The sequence below is a fragment of the Gallus gallus genome, chromosome 6, assembly GCF_016699485.2.
Source record: "Gallus gallus isolate bGalGal1 chromosome 6, bGalGal1.mat.broiler.GRCg7b, whole genome shotgun sequence".
In the NCBI taxonomy this organism is placed as follows: Eukaryota; Metazoa; Chordata; class Aves; order Galliformes; family Phasianidae; genus Gallus; species Gallus gallus.
In genome coordinates this window covers 16,902,482-16,918,863 of record NC_052537.1, presented here as the reverse complement: position 1 = coordinate 16,918,863, position 16,382 = coordinate 16,902,482, and the positions used below count along the sequence as shown (strand labels likewise).

General features: G+C 42.6%; 2 protein-coding genes across 23 annotated transcripts in view; both read right to left on the bottom strand.

The window, feature by feature from the left end:
- PPP3CB (protein phosphatase 3 catalytic subunit beta) overlaps positions 1-1,430 on the bottom strand; it is a 50,048-nt gene extending 48,618 nt beyond the window's left edge. For all 11 annotated transcript variants that reach the window (XR_003075545.3, XR_003075546.3, XR_005860608.2 and 8 more), the window contains exon 1: positions 1,166-1,430. Coding sequence is in view for 8 of the 11 variants with exons in the window: in XM_025151454.3 (XP_025007222.1) it covers positions 1,166-1,235 (70 nt within the window). In the remaining 3 variants the exon portion in view is untranslated. The remainder of the gene's footprint in view (positions 1-1,165) is intronic.
- Positions 1,431-10,407: 8,977 nt separating this feature from the next.
- USP54 (ubiquitin specific peptidase 54) overlaps positions 10,408-16,382 on the bottom strand; it is a 96,964-nt gene continuing 90,989 nt past the window's right edge. For 10 of the 12 annotated variants that reach the window (XM_046943009.1, XM_004942085.5, XM_015288337.4 and 7 more), the window contains 4 exons: positions 14,514-14,632; positions 13,528-13,668; positions 12,580-12,766; positions 10,408-11,846 (listed from right to left, as the gene is read on the bottom strand). In XM_046943009.1, coding sequence (XP_046798965.1) covers positions 11,188-11,846; positions 12,580-12,766; positions 13,528-13,668; positions 14,514-14,632 — 1,106 coding nt within the window. In that variant the 3' untranslated portion in view covers positions 10,408-11,187. Of the gene's footprint in view, positions 11,847-12,579; positions 12,767-13,527; positions 13,669-14,513; positions 14,633-15,839; positions 15,873-16,382 lie in introns of those variants that run through there. The other 2 variants (XM_015288336.4, XM_025151784.3) reach the window with 2 other exon arrangements.

Here is a 16,382-nt window from a genome sequence, read left to right as displayed (position 1 = left end):
TCTCACAATGAGTTCAGACAAATCAACAGGTTAAGCAGTCCCCAATGGGCAGCAACTCACTGTGAGCAAAGGTTGCCAGCACACTGGGGAACGTGCAGATTTCCAAAACATTATAGGCTTCCGAGGCTTTAATTAGCACCTGCTAAAGAGAGAAGCATCCTCTTTGTTTCCCAAGACCAACCATTAAGCCAAATGAACAGGATCTCTCCTCTGAAATCAGTTGGATTGTGCCTTCTTAGGAAGGTCAGCCTTGCAACCAGGCTGCTTTACACACAGCCACGGATTTCCAGCTGCCCCAGGCTGCTGCCACAAAGCCACGCTCACAGAGCCACAGCCAAACGCAGCAGCGTGTCAGACCTCTGGGTGCTACCTGTCATCCAAGCAAACAAAGAACCGAAACGCTTATTGCTGATGGCATCATCCAAACAGAAAGGTTAAACCTAACAAGCACAGCGCTACAGTTGCAAAGGGCTACTCTCCTTCAAACACTAAGATGACAGACCGGGTGAGCTGCGTTTCACAGCACTGTTGTCACTGGACAGCCTCAGTGTCACGCAGAGCCACCTGCTTGGAAATGTTTTACCTTTCCCTCCCAGCAGCGTAACATTTGGCTTGTAGAGACTTCCAGTAAAACCCTGACACCCGGGAAGAAATGGATCAAGGTGAGTCTGTCCATCAGAGCCGACCGCCAACAGCAGGAGGCTGCAGCTCTTCTTTCCCCCGCACTGCCAGCTCGTAACGACCCGGCATCAATGCGCAGACAGTAGAGAACCACGCAGAGCACGAAGGGCCCGACGCCCCGGGCGAGAAGCCCCCGCGGGACGGTGTCAGTGGCGGCCGGGCCGCACACGGGGCCGCGGCGCAGGCCTCGGGCTACGTGAGGCCGCCCGCCCGGCTCAGCCCCACGCAAGGCCGGCCCGGCAGCAGCCGCCCGAGCCGAGCGGCGCCTTCCCCCGGCGGTGCCCAGCGCAGCATCTCCTCACGGAACAAAGCCGGCCCCGTTTCTCCTCGCCCCGCGCCCCCGCTCACCACCTGCGGGCGCGGCCCCCGCCCAGGGCCACCCATCCCCGCGCCCACCGCGGCCTCCCGCCGGGGGGTCCGGCCCGCCGCCCCCGCGCTCCGCCGGGCCGGGCCCTCGGGCGGCGCGGGGCCGCGGGTCGCTCACCCTTGACGGCGCGCTCGCTGGTGGCGTGGGGCGGCAGCAGCAGCACCTTGCTCCCCTCCTTGGCGGACATCGCTGAGCGCTGCCGGGCTCCGGCGGCGGCTTTTGGGCGCGGCGGCGCCTTCGTCCGCCTCCTCCGCCCGCGGGCTGGCGGGAGAGGGGCGCGGGGCGGCGGGCGGGGCGCGGGCGGCTAGAGGCCCCGGGCGGCGGCGGCCCGGCGGAACATGGCGGCAGGCGCGGCTCCCAGCTCCTCGCGCAGCGAAGGGACAGTCCGCCTCGGGCCCGGCATGCACCGCGCCGCCGCCCCACGAGGGGACTGCGGGAGCGTGGCGAAACTCCTGGCTCCGCCGAGCCGGCGGCGCGGCCGTAAGGGAGCGTGGCGAAACTCCACTCCTCGCGGGGCGGCGCGGAGAGGAAGGGGCGGGGGATGCGGCCCGGCGCTGCGGGCTGCCCCGGCTGGGGGAGGCGGCGGCGGCGGAGCCGGGAGCGCCCCACCGCTTCCCCGCCCCCCGGGCCGGCCGGGCGCTAGGCCCCAACCGAGGGGCGGCGGAACGGCGCGGACCCGCCGCAGGGCCGGGGCCCGCGGCCACCATGGAGAGCTCCGCGGGGCCGCCCCCGCGCCGGAGGAGCCATTTTGTAAGGCGGCGGGTGGCGGCGGGCCCACGGGCTGAGGCAGCTTCCGCCCCGCACCTGTGCCCGCAGCGGCCCGGCCCGCGGGGCCGTAGGCATGTGCACGTAAGACAGCGGGCAGCCTGCGCTGGGGGTGCTGCTGTGCTACATGTAACACTCATAGTCTGCCGCTATTCCATAATAAATAACTGATTTAGAAAAGAAACAAAGAATTTCCCCCCGTCCCCCCCAAACAACAACAAAAATAGTGTTTGCTGCTTTCCTCTTAATTTCAGCCTCTCTCCTCAGTTCTACCAGTACAGACCCGTGCAGATCGCAAGAACTACCCAGGCTAAAAAATGAGAGAGAACAACGAGCAACCAACCCAACCAAAAACCCTCTGCATGAGGCTATAAACTGTAGCCATTTGCTGCCTTAACTGCCAACAAACCCAGCCCTATCTAGCAGGCACCTATGCGCATACATAAAACTATACCTTCACAAATGCAGCATACACCTTATACAGCACTACTTCGCATCATGGCTAATAAGCAAGAAATGTGTAAGAGCGTACTGAGCTGTGCTACTCACCACAATCAATCAGGAATTATGGAAACACGGTTACAAAGCCAAAGTTCACAGCGAGGCATTGCTCTTGCCCTATCCAGGTCAGAAGACCAACAGCTGAGGTTCAGTACCCATCAGTTTGAGCATGAAAAGCTGCTTGACCACCAAAATTGCATAAAAACTGATAGCTTATCCAAGAGCTTGGTTTGACTTTTTTTAATTTATTACATGACAGAGACAGTCCAGGTGAAAAAATTTGAATGAAATATTATTTTAAAATTAAAAACATTCATCAGAAGCAACTGCTAAACTTAAGTGAATCAGAATTATAGCCATTTGGGTTATTTATTAATGGACCACCTAAGACTTCAAAACAGCTTTTCAAAATATAATTCTATTAATTCACTGTCCACAAGATAAATGTGTGCATGCACACAGAGCTGGGATACATTAGAGTACGCACCACAAAGAAATCCGGGATCACTACTCTGGATTTACTGCTAAGCTCCCCAGTAGTAGGAATTACTACTTTGTACCACATGTTCTACAAATGTCTGTCATTGTACAACCAATTTAAAGGGTCTGGTTCTTAGATGGAAAAAAGCTCATTTGCTTCAACATCATCCATATCTATCAGTTCAGGATACGCAGAGAGTATGGGGTAGGGAGGGCAGTAAGTACATATTGCTCCCATTGCCTTAGAATTAGCTTGAAGCGCACCCACTGGAACAAGGAAAGAATAATGAATTCAGAGTCTTTTAGAATAAAGTGAAGCTCACTGATAAATGCAGTTTTGATGTTTGACAGTGTGAAACAACAGGGAAAAATGCCATTGTCCCATATACTGCCAAACACAGAGGAAGCCTGAGACCTTGCTTGGTATAGCCAGGTCACTTTCTCACCTCACCTGAGGCAGAACTGGAAAAGAGATGCCTCTTTCAGTTGCTTCCTTCTCTCTTGAGCCCACAGCTAATGCACACTGACCCTAAGGATATGAAGTGACAGGCTGGCACAGAACTCCGAGTGAGGAAACAGCATACTATGGAGGCTGCTCAGAAAATAATGCCCCTTTTTTATGATGTTTTATGATGTTGGAGGCAGATGTTGGTGGCATTGGCAGTAGAGGTTGAACCTTCCCACCAATATGTTACACTTCGTTGCCATGTGACAGATGGCAGCAGGGGGACAGTCTGACAAAATGCTTCATATGCACTTTCATGTCAGACACCAGACATTAGAGTTCTTCCATATGGAAGACATGGCACCCGCTGACATTTATTGATGCTTACTGAACATTGATGGAGACCAAGTAGTGGATGTGAGCACAGTGAGCTGATGCATTTCAGCAGCAATGACAGTAGGTCACCTCCACTGTTGCAGATTTTTATGAGAGTGGCCTGCTGTTCTTGTTCATGGCTGGTGAAAATACATAGCTAATGGTTGGTTGTGACTAGGCTGAAAAACAGTGTTTGGTAGCTGAGAATTTGCTCTATCAAATAGTATTATTGTGCCCTTTGTAGCTGTTGTAGATTCACAGAAATAAATAAGAGGCATTATTTTCAAAGCAACCTATAATTTTTTTCTGATGCCATGATGAGAGGAAATGACATCAGCTTCCTGACAGCATACCTAGTGGTTACCATGCTGAAAAATTTCCAGTGACAGCCAGGCACCACCTGAGGAAAAGGCTCATGCAGATGCATCTGCTTGCTGCCTGCCCTGCAAAATATATCGAGGTGATTTAATAAATGATGTCATATCTCTCTATAAAACGTTAAAAATAATTTGAATTCCCCTTTTTTTTGGGTAACAACACCTAGAAAGAGAAGTTAGCTAGCACATTTACTTTAGTTTTTTATTGCTCTCAAGGTGTTGTTGATGTTTGTTTGGTTTTCTTAAATATATTTTGCCTTGTCTCATCACAATATAAAGTGCATTTGACATGAGGACAACACAAAACCTGTATTAGTGAGAGACATATTACTGAACTATATATGCAAGTCCTTTAGCTTGCTATTGAAGCTTTCAGGTAGTGTTGTCTCTAAATCAGCTGAAGAGACTCTAGAAGATACATTCACTCACATTGCCCCAACTTACCAAATATAACTTCATAATGAAAGCAAAGCTGTTTGATTCACTACCTCTTGTCTTCAACAGACCAAACAAGGTTGAATCACCACAAGTAGCATAATGATTGTTGGAAGTTAGTGCAATTACTGAAATACAGCCTTGCAGGCAGAAGTCAGCATGTCTTTATAAAGCTGACAGTTTACCTCAAATCTCCCATAGATGCCAGTCAAATAAAAGCATTACTGAAAAAGCAGAACCGCATTTTATTTGCCATTCAGCTTTGCCACCAAGTGGTCACCTCATTCCACACATTTTTATACCCACTAAAAAAAAAGACTGACTGCAATTCTGATAGTTATTCCAATCCTTCCTCTAGCTTGCACTAGAATACTTTTTGAACAGTTGCTCTCATAGTGAAGAAAAAAGCCAGTAATAGGCACAGGGAATAATCAAGTCACTCCATCTTAATCTATACCATGGGGAGTAGAGTCATTTGGGATGCAGATCTGTTTGCCTTCCTCCTGCTCCATCTGAAAGCAGTACATATTTGAGCTGCATGCAAAAGATGTTTAAATAAATAGGTGTTATGTTAAAACAGACTTTTCTGACACCTCACCTAAATAGTACAAGATATAGTAGAATATGTATTTAAGTAAATAGTCACCTTAGACAAAAAGTCCAGACAGAAGCTAGACATAAAAGTGACTGTGTGAAATACAGTATTCATCTCATGCATGAGGTCAGAACAGTCCCTTCTGATTCTAACAGCGACATATCTTGAAAACTGGCACAATGCATTGTCCCAGAATCATCTAATTACCCAACGAGGACTTTTTGAAAACTCTAAGAAAGAAACTGAATCACAGGAGAGAGAGAGATGTATTCCAGACCCCAAGAGAAAGGATGCATAGAGCAAATCTTGCAGAGATAAACCAGGTCTGAGGAGGGAAGATGTGCTATAAGCAGGAGAAAAACATAAGGAAGGCAAAACTTTGAAGAGCTTGTTCCATTTCATTGACTCTCGGTAGTGACTGCTCGAAATGGTTCTCTGAATTGCCAGAAATGGTATTGCGGTTCGTATGAACCGTGAGTGACTCAGAAGCAGCCACATTTTAACTTAAATGCGTTTTGATCCCTCGCTGTACTGTGCAAGTATTCAATACAAGTACTTGAAAATTTTCTCTTAGAACTACACAAGACTTCCTTGCTGTCCAAAGACAAGTTTTTACGGTAAACTGTATTGTTCATAACATAGCAGCATAATTCAGAAAGATGGACAGCATATACTTATGATATTTTGTCCAGCATCATGAAATTGTTACCACCACAATACTGTAGCTGTCAAATGTCAGCATGGTCAAGAAAAACTTTGACCAGCTATGTGGTTGCCAGGAACACACAAGAAAAAAGGCCACAAGGCTTCACGGCTGTTCATGCATTGCTGAGGTAGGAGACAAGCTGCACTTTAGTAACAGATCAAATCTGAGAATCATTTTATCTCACTAAATTTTCATTTAACTAAAAACTGATTGCAAGGGATTTCTCCTCTCTATAGGACATCTTGTTCATGGATCAACATAACTCAAGGTAGAAATTAATGCTTTTACATCACAGTTGTTTTAGAGTGATGGGGTGTTTTTTAAAAATAATGTCCCATAGGTAGGCCTGTGTACCTAGAATACTTTGTTAGCCAGGTCTCCTGCTTGTGGAGGCTTTAAGAAAACTAGAGAACACAAAGGAGGGCAGCAGAAAGCAGAGTGAACTCAATTTTTAGAGTGAATAGAGGTGACTGGCTCATAGTCTATTATTATCATCAAGATAGTAAGATAAATGAAAAGAGGGAATTGCTTAGTCTCAGATGGAAGAAGGAGCAATAGCTTAAGGCTAAGGAAGGAAAAGTTTGAACTAGATAATAAGGGAGGGGGAAGGAATGCTTTAAACAGAACAAGTGAACAACGTTTTGAGAAACCAATAGAAGAGTTTGAGGTACCACCACTGCAGAGGTGTGAGATGTTAATTAGAGATGTGGCTATTGGGTTTTGCTTAGAAAAATATCATCTAAAATTCTAAAGTTAGGCTAAGTGCCACAGGCCAGAATGCCATAGCCTTTTCTTTATTTTTTTTAATTGTTATAGTATGCAAAAAAACAGGGGCCTTGACTAGCTTTCAAAACATAAGTCTGTACTACTGCAGCCAGATCATTGAGGTAACCAGAAAGTGAAGGAAATGTGCAGGAAGCGAGTGCAATAGGCTAAAACTGTGGTAGCTGAGTAGCCTGCGATTTATACTAGAAACTATCTGATAACTCTGGTTCTCACTTTAAGTCAGTGCAGTTTCCCAGTATTGCACAAAGCTTTATAGTAACTCCAGTAGTGATAGTAACTGTGGAAGAAGTAGTGCAAAAGGTGCATCACAGATCTATATAACTAGGCTTGAAAATGTTCTGAACAGTGACCTGCAGTCATGAAATGCTAGTGGCAGCAAACATAGATGTGTACAAATCTTACTTTTGCTTTTCACCACTCATAGTGCTAAGCAGGAAATGGCAGTGTTAAGAGACTCCAAAATATACCTAATGCAAGTGAGGGATTTGTAAAAATGTAAGTGTGTTTTTATCTTTGTCTCAGCTGGTATAAACACCAACCTGGCTGCTACACTATTTACCCTATGTCTATTATACATACATATAAAAGTGGTATGTAAATGTTTCTGCATAGTTTAAATTACAGTGGCAGGAACGTTATTAGCCCTATAAAGATCACTGATCACCCTCCACAGCAACCTTCCATTCTCAAAAGCTAAAGCGGTACTCTGGTTCTGAGGACCCTTTCTGCCTAGGAATGTATACATAGAGAGAAAAAGAAAATTCAGATAGACCCATCACCAAGCATTCTCCAGAAAGATGGAGACATCTAAGGGAAGAGATGCAGCACATACATACATGTTCTTGTTACTCATTTTTTTCACCCATCTATTTCCTTCAACTCCAACCCACTCAAATTCTCTTTTCTTTCACTTTCTTCTTTCTCTTCTCTCCCTCCCCCAAAATGATTCACAGATCTGCCTTCTCATTCTTCATTGAGCTATGGATTTAGTGCATAACTCAGGTGACTTACTAATTCATTACAAAGGTGGAGTTAATTCACACTGCCAAAATATGTAAATGAAATGGCATTAAATGCAAGATGTTCCAGTCACTGGGAATGCTCTCTATACTTTTTACCTCCTACCCTAACCATCACTGTCAGCAATGTTAGGAAACACAGAAAACATCAGGAAAAGTTTCTTTCCTCTTCTCCAAATCCACACACCTTAATAAGGGTGTTGCAGCCTTTGTTTATGAAGAACTAGGCACTTACCTTACACTTCTGTAGCACTGTTCTCTGAAGTTCATTTTGCGTCTGACTGGTGCTGTACCCTCTAGCATATGCTCCACTGGACCAAATCAGCTGTCAGCAGGTCAGAGTATGTTTTCCATAAACAGCATGCACAAACACTGTTGCCTTCAAGAGAAATAACTGTGCTAGGTAGTTCTTTTATCATATACAGAAAAATTACATTTACATATGTTTGCTACCACTAAAACACAAAATCCCTATTGTTGCTCCTCTTTTTCCCCTACATAGCAAGGTCTAAATACATTACAACACCTTGAGAGACTATACAAATGCAGTGAATGCTTTACTTTTAGGAAAACTAGAATTATTGAAGATGTAGATTTAATATTTTTTCCTCTCCACTTCAATTCCATCCACTAAACTACTCTGCAGCCAGTAACAGAGGTATTTTAGGAAGAAAACCGTGGTTATGATGCATCACAGCTTATAAGCTCTAAGAAGAAATACTGTTCCAAAATCGCTGATGAGTTCCTGCTAGCTGCTAGTGGAAGCTTCCTCCCATCTTACAGACAGTGACTATTAATGAGCTATTGAACTAACACAATGTACTTTCTAGGGTACAAATAGAAATAAACATCACTGAGGGGACTGAAAAGTTTGCAGTTAGTGAAAACACAGTGCAAGACTTACTAACGTCACTAGGACTTGCAGGCAGAAGTTACAGAGGACGTAAGGGTCAGTCTTCAGGATCGCATTTCCTTCCATGTTAAATGTATTGCTGAATCTACTCCAGTTTGTTTCTATTCTGATATATTAGCATACTGCTTGGTATGGAAATGTTTCAGAAGTTATGTCCTAATCTGTCCACTTGAGGCCTCTAGTTCAGCTAATTTAATAATGAGCAGTTAATATACCCAGATTTATAAATCAATTTTGAAACATAAGAGTTAAAACAATGATAACAGGAAAAAAAAACCCACCAAAACCCCAACAGTTCCCTTTGAAAAGAAAAACTGAATAACACCAATGCTAATATGATGAAGATGAGTTGCCAAAGCTCAGAATTGTTCTGCACATTTTACAGAAGCATACTTCCTCCTTCCCAGTTGCTAGGATTATAATAAAAAATAAACATATGTGTTTTCTTTATCTGCAAATGCTTCGTACTACATTTTGCTTCTTGTATAAGTGACTTTGTGCTTTATTTTGGCAGATTTGTGTTTTTGTTTTAGATAACCGAGTTCAAGACTACTTACAGCCTCACTCTGCACCCTGACTCTTTTAGAGCTATAGTGAGAAAAGTATCAAGTATTTATGTCCTCATTTGTATGCTGGGGCTACTGTAACTTAATCTGTTAAAGGTGTAAAAAAAAAGAAAAAAAAAAAGGCTGAAAACAAACAGGGAGTGCTTTTGCCCAGATTCTCCTCACACAAATCATATCATTCAATGAACGAGAGAAGCAAATGCAACAGGAATGTTTCCATCAGATGTGCACCACACAAGCATCCACTTCTGCCTTGGAGCCACTTCCTATAAGCCAACTTTTACTTCCTCAGCTAGGAAATTCAGTTTGTGTCCATGTGTCCATGAGCAGCCAAAGAGACCAACAGGTCCATACCTGCGTGGAAACAAATCATAATCAAACCATTGTTTCAATATAGTAATATTCCACTGATTTATGTTTAAACAATTAGTAAAAAAAATTAAAAATTAGTAGAATTGTTCAAAATTTCATATAATTAAACTGGCTAAACCACTCTGAAAAAAAAAACAACAAAATTAGGTAGGGAATTTTGAAATGGTAGAGTATAGAAAGACAGAGCTTGTGTCCTGCCCCTAGAGCTAGTGGGGTCAGTTATGTATGCAGAGAAGAGCAATAGGATCCCAAAGGTAAAATGTGACTCAATGTTACATAGTGATATGAAATTGTAACAATAGTCAACATAATAGCAATTAATTATTCAGAAACAAGAAACTGAAAAACGACATTTAGTAAAATGAATGAAATTCAAACTCAGACTAAACAGCAAGAGCAGATGAAATCTTACCAAGCACCAAGGTGCAAGTAATGAAATGAACTGGAAATGAAAACTAAAATACTCACCCAGAACACCGGTGAGACCGGATTAGCAAGACCATGCACTAGAGGGCAGTCTGCATCTTCCACTAGCTGGCCAGGACACAGAAGGTCTAGATCTACAGTCCCATTTTTATATTAACACATAACAGCACAGGTTTTAACAACTTATAAGCAGCACATCTCTTTATACATACAAGAGCGGAACTCTTGTTACAGTGAGATTTCTTGCAACATCAATCATTTCTATCTACCCTTCCAGATAAGGGTAGGAATCCTATTTGCATACATCATGCATAGATTCCATAGATGGCCCCACTCTCCCCAACTAGGAAATTTCAAATACTTTACAAAGGACGTGTAACTACTGTCTGTTATGAAGGGAAAGTTACAGTAGTGTAGAACATCAAATCTAGGAATAAAGTTACACCCTCATGACGTCCTTGGATCTAGATATGCACTTATTATATAAACTTTGTGAATGAAGCACAACAATTTACTCAGTGTGTAAGAAAACAAGGAATTTTGATCAATTCACCAGCAAAGGCAAATAGCAAAGAAAGCTCATAAACAGACAGGTGAGTAGAACTATTTTCATAGGTTTATTTGAAAAATACTTACAAAAGCAAGTATGTTTGACACTAAAATAGTTAAACTTATTCTGTGTTTACATTGGTGTCATTAAGCGTGCAGCATTAACAATCTTTTCTGCTTGAAGCATTGTTAGTTTGCCTTAAGGAAGTGGGGAAAAACTCTGGTTTACCAATGAACAATGTCTCCCTGACACTTCCTCAGCAGCAACTGCAGCTGTGATCTCTGAAATGAGATCTCAGTACACTGAGAACTGGATTTGTTTTACTAACGTCCAGCTTGTCAAGTGCAGATTTACTGGAACCTGGGAAGTTGGTTAGTTTATTTTTTCCCTATGCAGGAAAGAGAAGAGGAAGGAGAAGAAAACAAAGTAATTGGCTTTGTACGCAAAGAATTTACCAAAGCTACATTTCATGAAAAATCCTTAAAAATGTCCTTATATTAACGGCCATCTTCCTTCAAAACATGCGTATACTTTTGAACTTACCCGTAAACCAATGCCCCTGATGCCTAACATATTCCTACAACGCTTTTTGCTAGAAGAGGCCAAGACTATAATAGCTAAGATTCCCCATCCAGACAGCAGTTCAGTAGTGTCAGAAAAGAAATACAGTGCAATTAGTTTCCACATATTACATAGCTACATTTTAAGACAAAACTGGCACAGGTAACTGATTGAAAGAGTTCGCTGTCTCCATATAATCCACACTATAGCAACCGCAATAGTCTGTTCACAGGGGGATTTATCATGGTGCATGGAGTGGATGGGGCCTTACCACCCATTTTTTTGCACAGTGCCAGTAGCTGCTGCTGCTCGAGCCAGCATATTTCTGTGTGCCTCTGAAGCTGAAGAAAAAGTTCCATCCTTCACATGCACTGGCAGCATCCACCTTCTGCCCGGCTGGGGGGTATAGCTGTTTTGTCGCCAGTCTTCTTCTGGGGGCATATCAACTCTCCTTGGACCCGGGGCTTTAACAGAGGAAGGGGGCACAGGACAACCTTGAGGGGCACTGAGGTCCCAAGAAGGCTGATGTGGTACTCTTAAAGTGCTGTAGTCTGTGCTGGCTGGCAGCCTGCAACTGGTGGCATAAGACTCAAGCATTTGATGTTGTGAAGGCTGCTGGAGGAGGCCTTCCTGTAAACTCTTGCCTGGTTGGCCAGAACGTTTACCCCAGAGTGTCATTCGTTTATCTGGTAACGTTGCTGTTTGTCTGGCAGGGTAGCTTCTGTTCAGCCAATGGCCAGAGACATTTGATGCTCCACCTCCTGAACACAGATTAGGAAGAGGTTTTTGCCCCTGGGAGAGGGTGCCTCTGGGTGCACAAGGGAGACTGCCATAGCTCAGTGCCATACCTGGGTAGTCTTCACCTTGGAAAGCTTCACCCCTGTCAGGCATAACCAGAAGTTTCTGGATGATGTTCTTCTGATCTCCTGGGGAAAAAAAAGAAACGGCTTCTCAGTTACTTTTTGTGTATTGATGCTTCCTCTCAGAACTTTCAACTGGCCAATGCATGACAGAAGATAAACTAAATCACTAACATATCCAGTTAATGGTTGATGTGTAATTCTGAACAAAAACTAATTGCACTCTTTCTAACATTCATTTTCCTGTGTGCATTTTCTACTTATTCTACTTCAGTTACTATCACAGACTTCACAGGGCGAGAGATTTCTTTAATCGCCATCTCTCGTGTCATCAAGGAGAAGCCCAAAGTATTTCAAGGCTGGGAAATTAAACTGGTTTTGATGTCTTTCGCGGGAAAAGTAATTCACAGGTGGAAAAATGCAGAAATTAGTTATTTCTACTGGCACAGTTACATTTGTGATTTGCTGAAACTAGTAGCTTGCAGATGTACTTTAATACATGACAACAATGTGGTGGGTTTTACTGCTGCTGTAACACTGAAGAAAATATCTCACAAAGATGTAAATGTGATTTCATATTAAAATTATAATGTTTCCATAAAGATCATATCATTCTATATCTGCTTGGCATAGAATCACTGAACAACTCTGAATGGCAGAGGAGAAAAAGAATGTGTTTAATCCTTTCAGATTCCTGGAGAAATTCAGGGAGATGGTATCTTATGAAAGGCAAGATCTGCAGCAATATATTTCAGCAATATTTCTGATCACGAACGAGGATGAAAAATCCTGTGATTACCTGATGGTTTACGTGCCTTGCCCACCATGCTGGGCACCAGTACATCATGGGGTAGGTGCTGCACCTGGTTTGGGGTGTGCTGGGGATCAAAGGGAAACACAGGAGGATCATGGGGGAAAGGAAGGGAAGTGGAGCTGGAAGAACGGTGGCTGGTTTCCATTGGCATTTTCCTCATATTTGGTGCTTCCTTTTATAAAATGAGAAAGGAGAAGAAAAAACATAAAATGATGAGTAAACACAGAGTTGGGTTGAATCAAGCAACAGTGGTGTTGATCCAAGGAAAAGGATGAGTTACTGGAAAAAAAACCAAAACACCATGCATTTGTAAGTGAAGAAATACAAACAAAAAGTGCATCAATCCAGTAAGGCTCTTATTGCAGTGGTGGGCTACTTAAGAGGATTATTTGATTGGAATATGCTTGGATAAACATTCCAAGGAGACTTGGTATATACCAAGACTGAAATATACCAAGGAGAAAACAAAACAAGCCACACAGACCAGTCATAAAGGTTTAGTTCACAAACTGAATCCACAAAACAACAGCAGGCCAGTCAGAATTGGAACTGATTATTATAGCTGATTATGTTCCTCATCACCAAGAATAATCTGTTACTGTTTTCCTTACTGGCAGGTTTTATCTTCTACTTAAGTCTAATTAACAAAAGAAAGTAAAAAGTTTATTCTGGATGTCCTTGTATACTGGGCAAGGAACATTAGCTCACATCTTACCAGTTGCAGAAGGTATTACTCTTTACTCCTGAAAAAATGATTTTGTTGTTTAAAGAAAAGCTCATTGTTCTTCCAGAAAGAGAACGGAATACAAAAAGACACTCTTTCATCATGGCTTATTACTCAGCTGTCTGCTTTCTTGTTTATTAGCTACTACACGTAGTCAGAAAACAGCAAATCTACACGTTCTTTGGAAAGCTGCACATCATTCTACTTACAAAACTGTGAGAAGAGACCAAGGTCTCTTCTCTGTTCGAGACAACTGTCCCACTGAGACTGCGAGCAATGCGACGGAAATTCTCTGCACTGTACATTTCTTCCTCTTCTGGTTCCCTGCTATGTTCTCTGGTATATGTGACCTGCAGACAATATTGGAGACTTCAGAAAAGGCTTTCTGTAACATCCAATTTGTGTAATTATTACAGGGAACGGATCACTAGATATTCAAGAGCTTCCCTCTTGAAATTCCATGTTCTTTCCTTTTTTGAAATGCTTCACTCAAGTCTTACCTTGAGTACTTAAAGCAAATGAGCCTTTTGTACCTGCTTATACAAAATATTCATTATAATTTCTCTTTTCTTTAGTGAGATTATCTCTTTTACACGTATCCAAAGCCAGGACAAAAAGACTACCATTTGTTCCATTTAATGAATACAGAAGTTCTATAGGAGGTACTTGTATGAATACATATTCTTGTACAGACACTGATATGCAACTGCAATTATTTCAACAGATCCTCCTCAGAAAAAAGAAAAAGTATCTTCTCCCATCTGAAGTGACCAGAAACCAACTACAGCAAATATCTTTCAAAACATGTGATGGAATCAAAATGGGAAAGGAAATCTGTGCTCCTGTAAGTGGTAATATCCAGAAGCAGTAATTGTAAACTGAAATGCAAAGCAGTTCATGTCAGTATGTTCAAAGAGGATAGCTCTTAAAAGTTTTCAGGGTTATGTGATCTCAGACTCAGAACATAGGTAATGTGGTCACATGCAAGGTGAATGTAGCATGAGTAATTCACGTTTTCATTAATTAATTCTGAGCTAGGTTTCACTTTAAATTCTCTCTAATAGTAGTATCAATGATCCCACTACCTTTTTTTTCCCCCCTTAATATTATATTGTACCTCTCCCATTTAAGTTTTTTTCACTTGCACAGGCTAAGCGCTTCCCTCCCTAGTGCAACTCAGTAAACATGCCATCACCTTGGAGACAGAAGAGACAGTGGAACCATACAGACTGCGCTCGATCTCTGCTGTCGGGGTTTTCGAGAGACCCATGCCAGCTGTAGTATGCAGCTTCCTCACATTCAGGTTTGCAGAGACTGAGAAGGAAATTGTAAATGGTTAAACTCTAGGCGTATTTCCACATTACGGAACATTTTTATTTATTGATAGAAACTTTATATACACAGAATGAGAAGTAATCACAGATTCTCTCAACATTAATTTATTAAACTAACTCTCAGCACTGTCAAAGGAAGAGTCCATCAAGACACTCACGCCCATTTCACTTTCCCCTCTACAAACTTCTACGGAACAGTGAATTTAAACACTGAGTAGAGCCAAGATCAAATGATTTAGCTGCACATCAGTGCCTGTTTGATACAGAGCCAGGATAGTTTAGCGGGGCTAAATGGAAAGAAGAGAGCTATCAAGCCAGTTACCTAAGTTACTTGAGATAAACAAGACCATCAGCTTAAGCTACCCACATGTCCATCCACTTGTTCCCACTCAGTGCTACAAGTTGTCAGCCATTCTCGTCCTGGTTAAGTAGCTGAAAGTGCTATTTTCAATAAAGATCACTACAGTTACACTTGATTTCAGTGTATGACCAGCCAGTTATATCCTAAAATATCTCAAGGAATATACAGGCAGATCAGTGGTCTAATAAAAAAGGTCACAAGGAATCTACCTACGAAAGAAGAAAAGCAAAGTGCTGGTAACAGCATATTTCCTGCACTGAGGAGGCATTTGGAGGATTGGGTCTTAGAGCCCGTACTCTCTGTTATAAAGCTTCAGTAACGAAACACTGACATTTTTACCATTAATTTGAATACAAAGGCCTGACAAAAACCGTTGACGTGTTACACAAGGGCTTAAACCCTATTTCCAAATGAAGAGGAAATCCAAGTTAAAACTGGGAAAGATGTCCCATATTTACTCAGACTATTTTCACCGAATTTATTACAGTAGATGCACTGGCTCAGATCTTTTGTTCCTAAACAGCATCTACAGAACTTAGGAAAAAAAGTTTGAAAGTCACAGCAAACCAGAAGTAAAGATCTCAAAGACAAACTTTACACTAAAAGGATATCCATATCTCATTCTTCAAATATGCAGTGAGAAAATAGACAGGAGAAGTATAAGCTTAAGAGATAGGGTGTTTGATGATGCAACTCCGAAGCTCCAGTTATCACTAAAGCAACTGGGTTCTATTCTGCTGGCTTTCCAAAAAGAGTTCCCAAATTAGTGTGCTATAAAGGGACACACACATAAGACCTTCTGATCCAAGCTCATGCAAGAAAGTACCTGCGAGGCTGTGAGGTCAGATCTCCCCTAATTCTGAAAGAAAACCAAAAGAAAACACAAAATGGCTGTCTTAGGACCTGCTCTGTCAGCAGAGTACAAGATGAGAATTTCATGGAATACTTGAGCAATTGAATTAAAAAAAAAAAAAAAAACATTCAAGAGTTTTACCATGGCATTCACTATAGATACAGCCAGACTTCATTTGTCAGGAACAACAGAACTTCATACCTCTACAGTTGCAGGGCAGGAGGAAATCTATCTTGTATGTGTATTCATTTCTATTTTATTTGTATACATACACACTTTGGTACCCGCCAAGCTTTGAGCAGCTTTCTATTTGACCAAAAAAATTCACAACCCTAATACAATGACACAGATCAAAAATAAATTTGCTTCACTTGGGCTAAGCAGAGAATCAGTGTTGTCCTACCCCAGACAGAAGATCAGAACAGCTTAAGTGGAACTGGGCTGCTATCCTCTGCTGGAAACAGTCATTAGAGTCAATGTCAGAACTGTTCTCACCACCAGTGCCAGAATCTATTC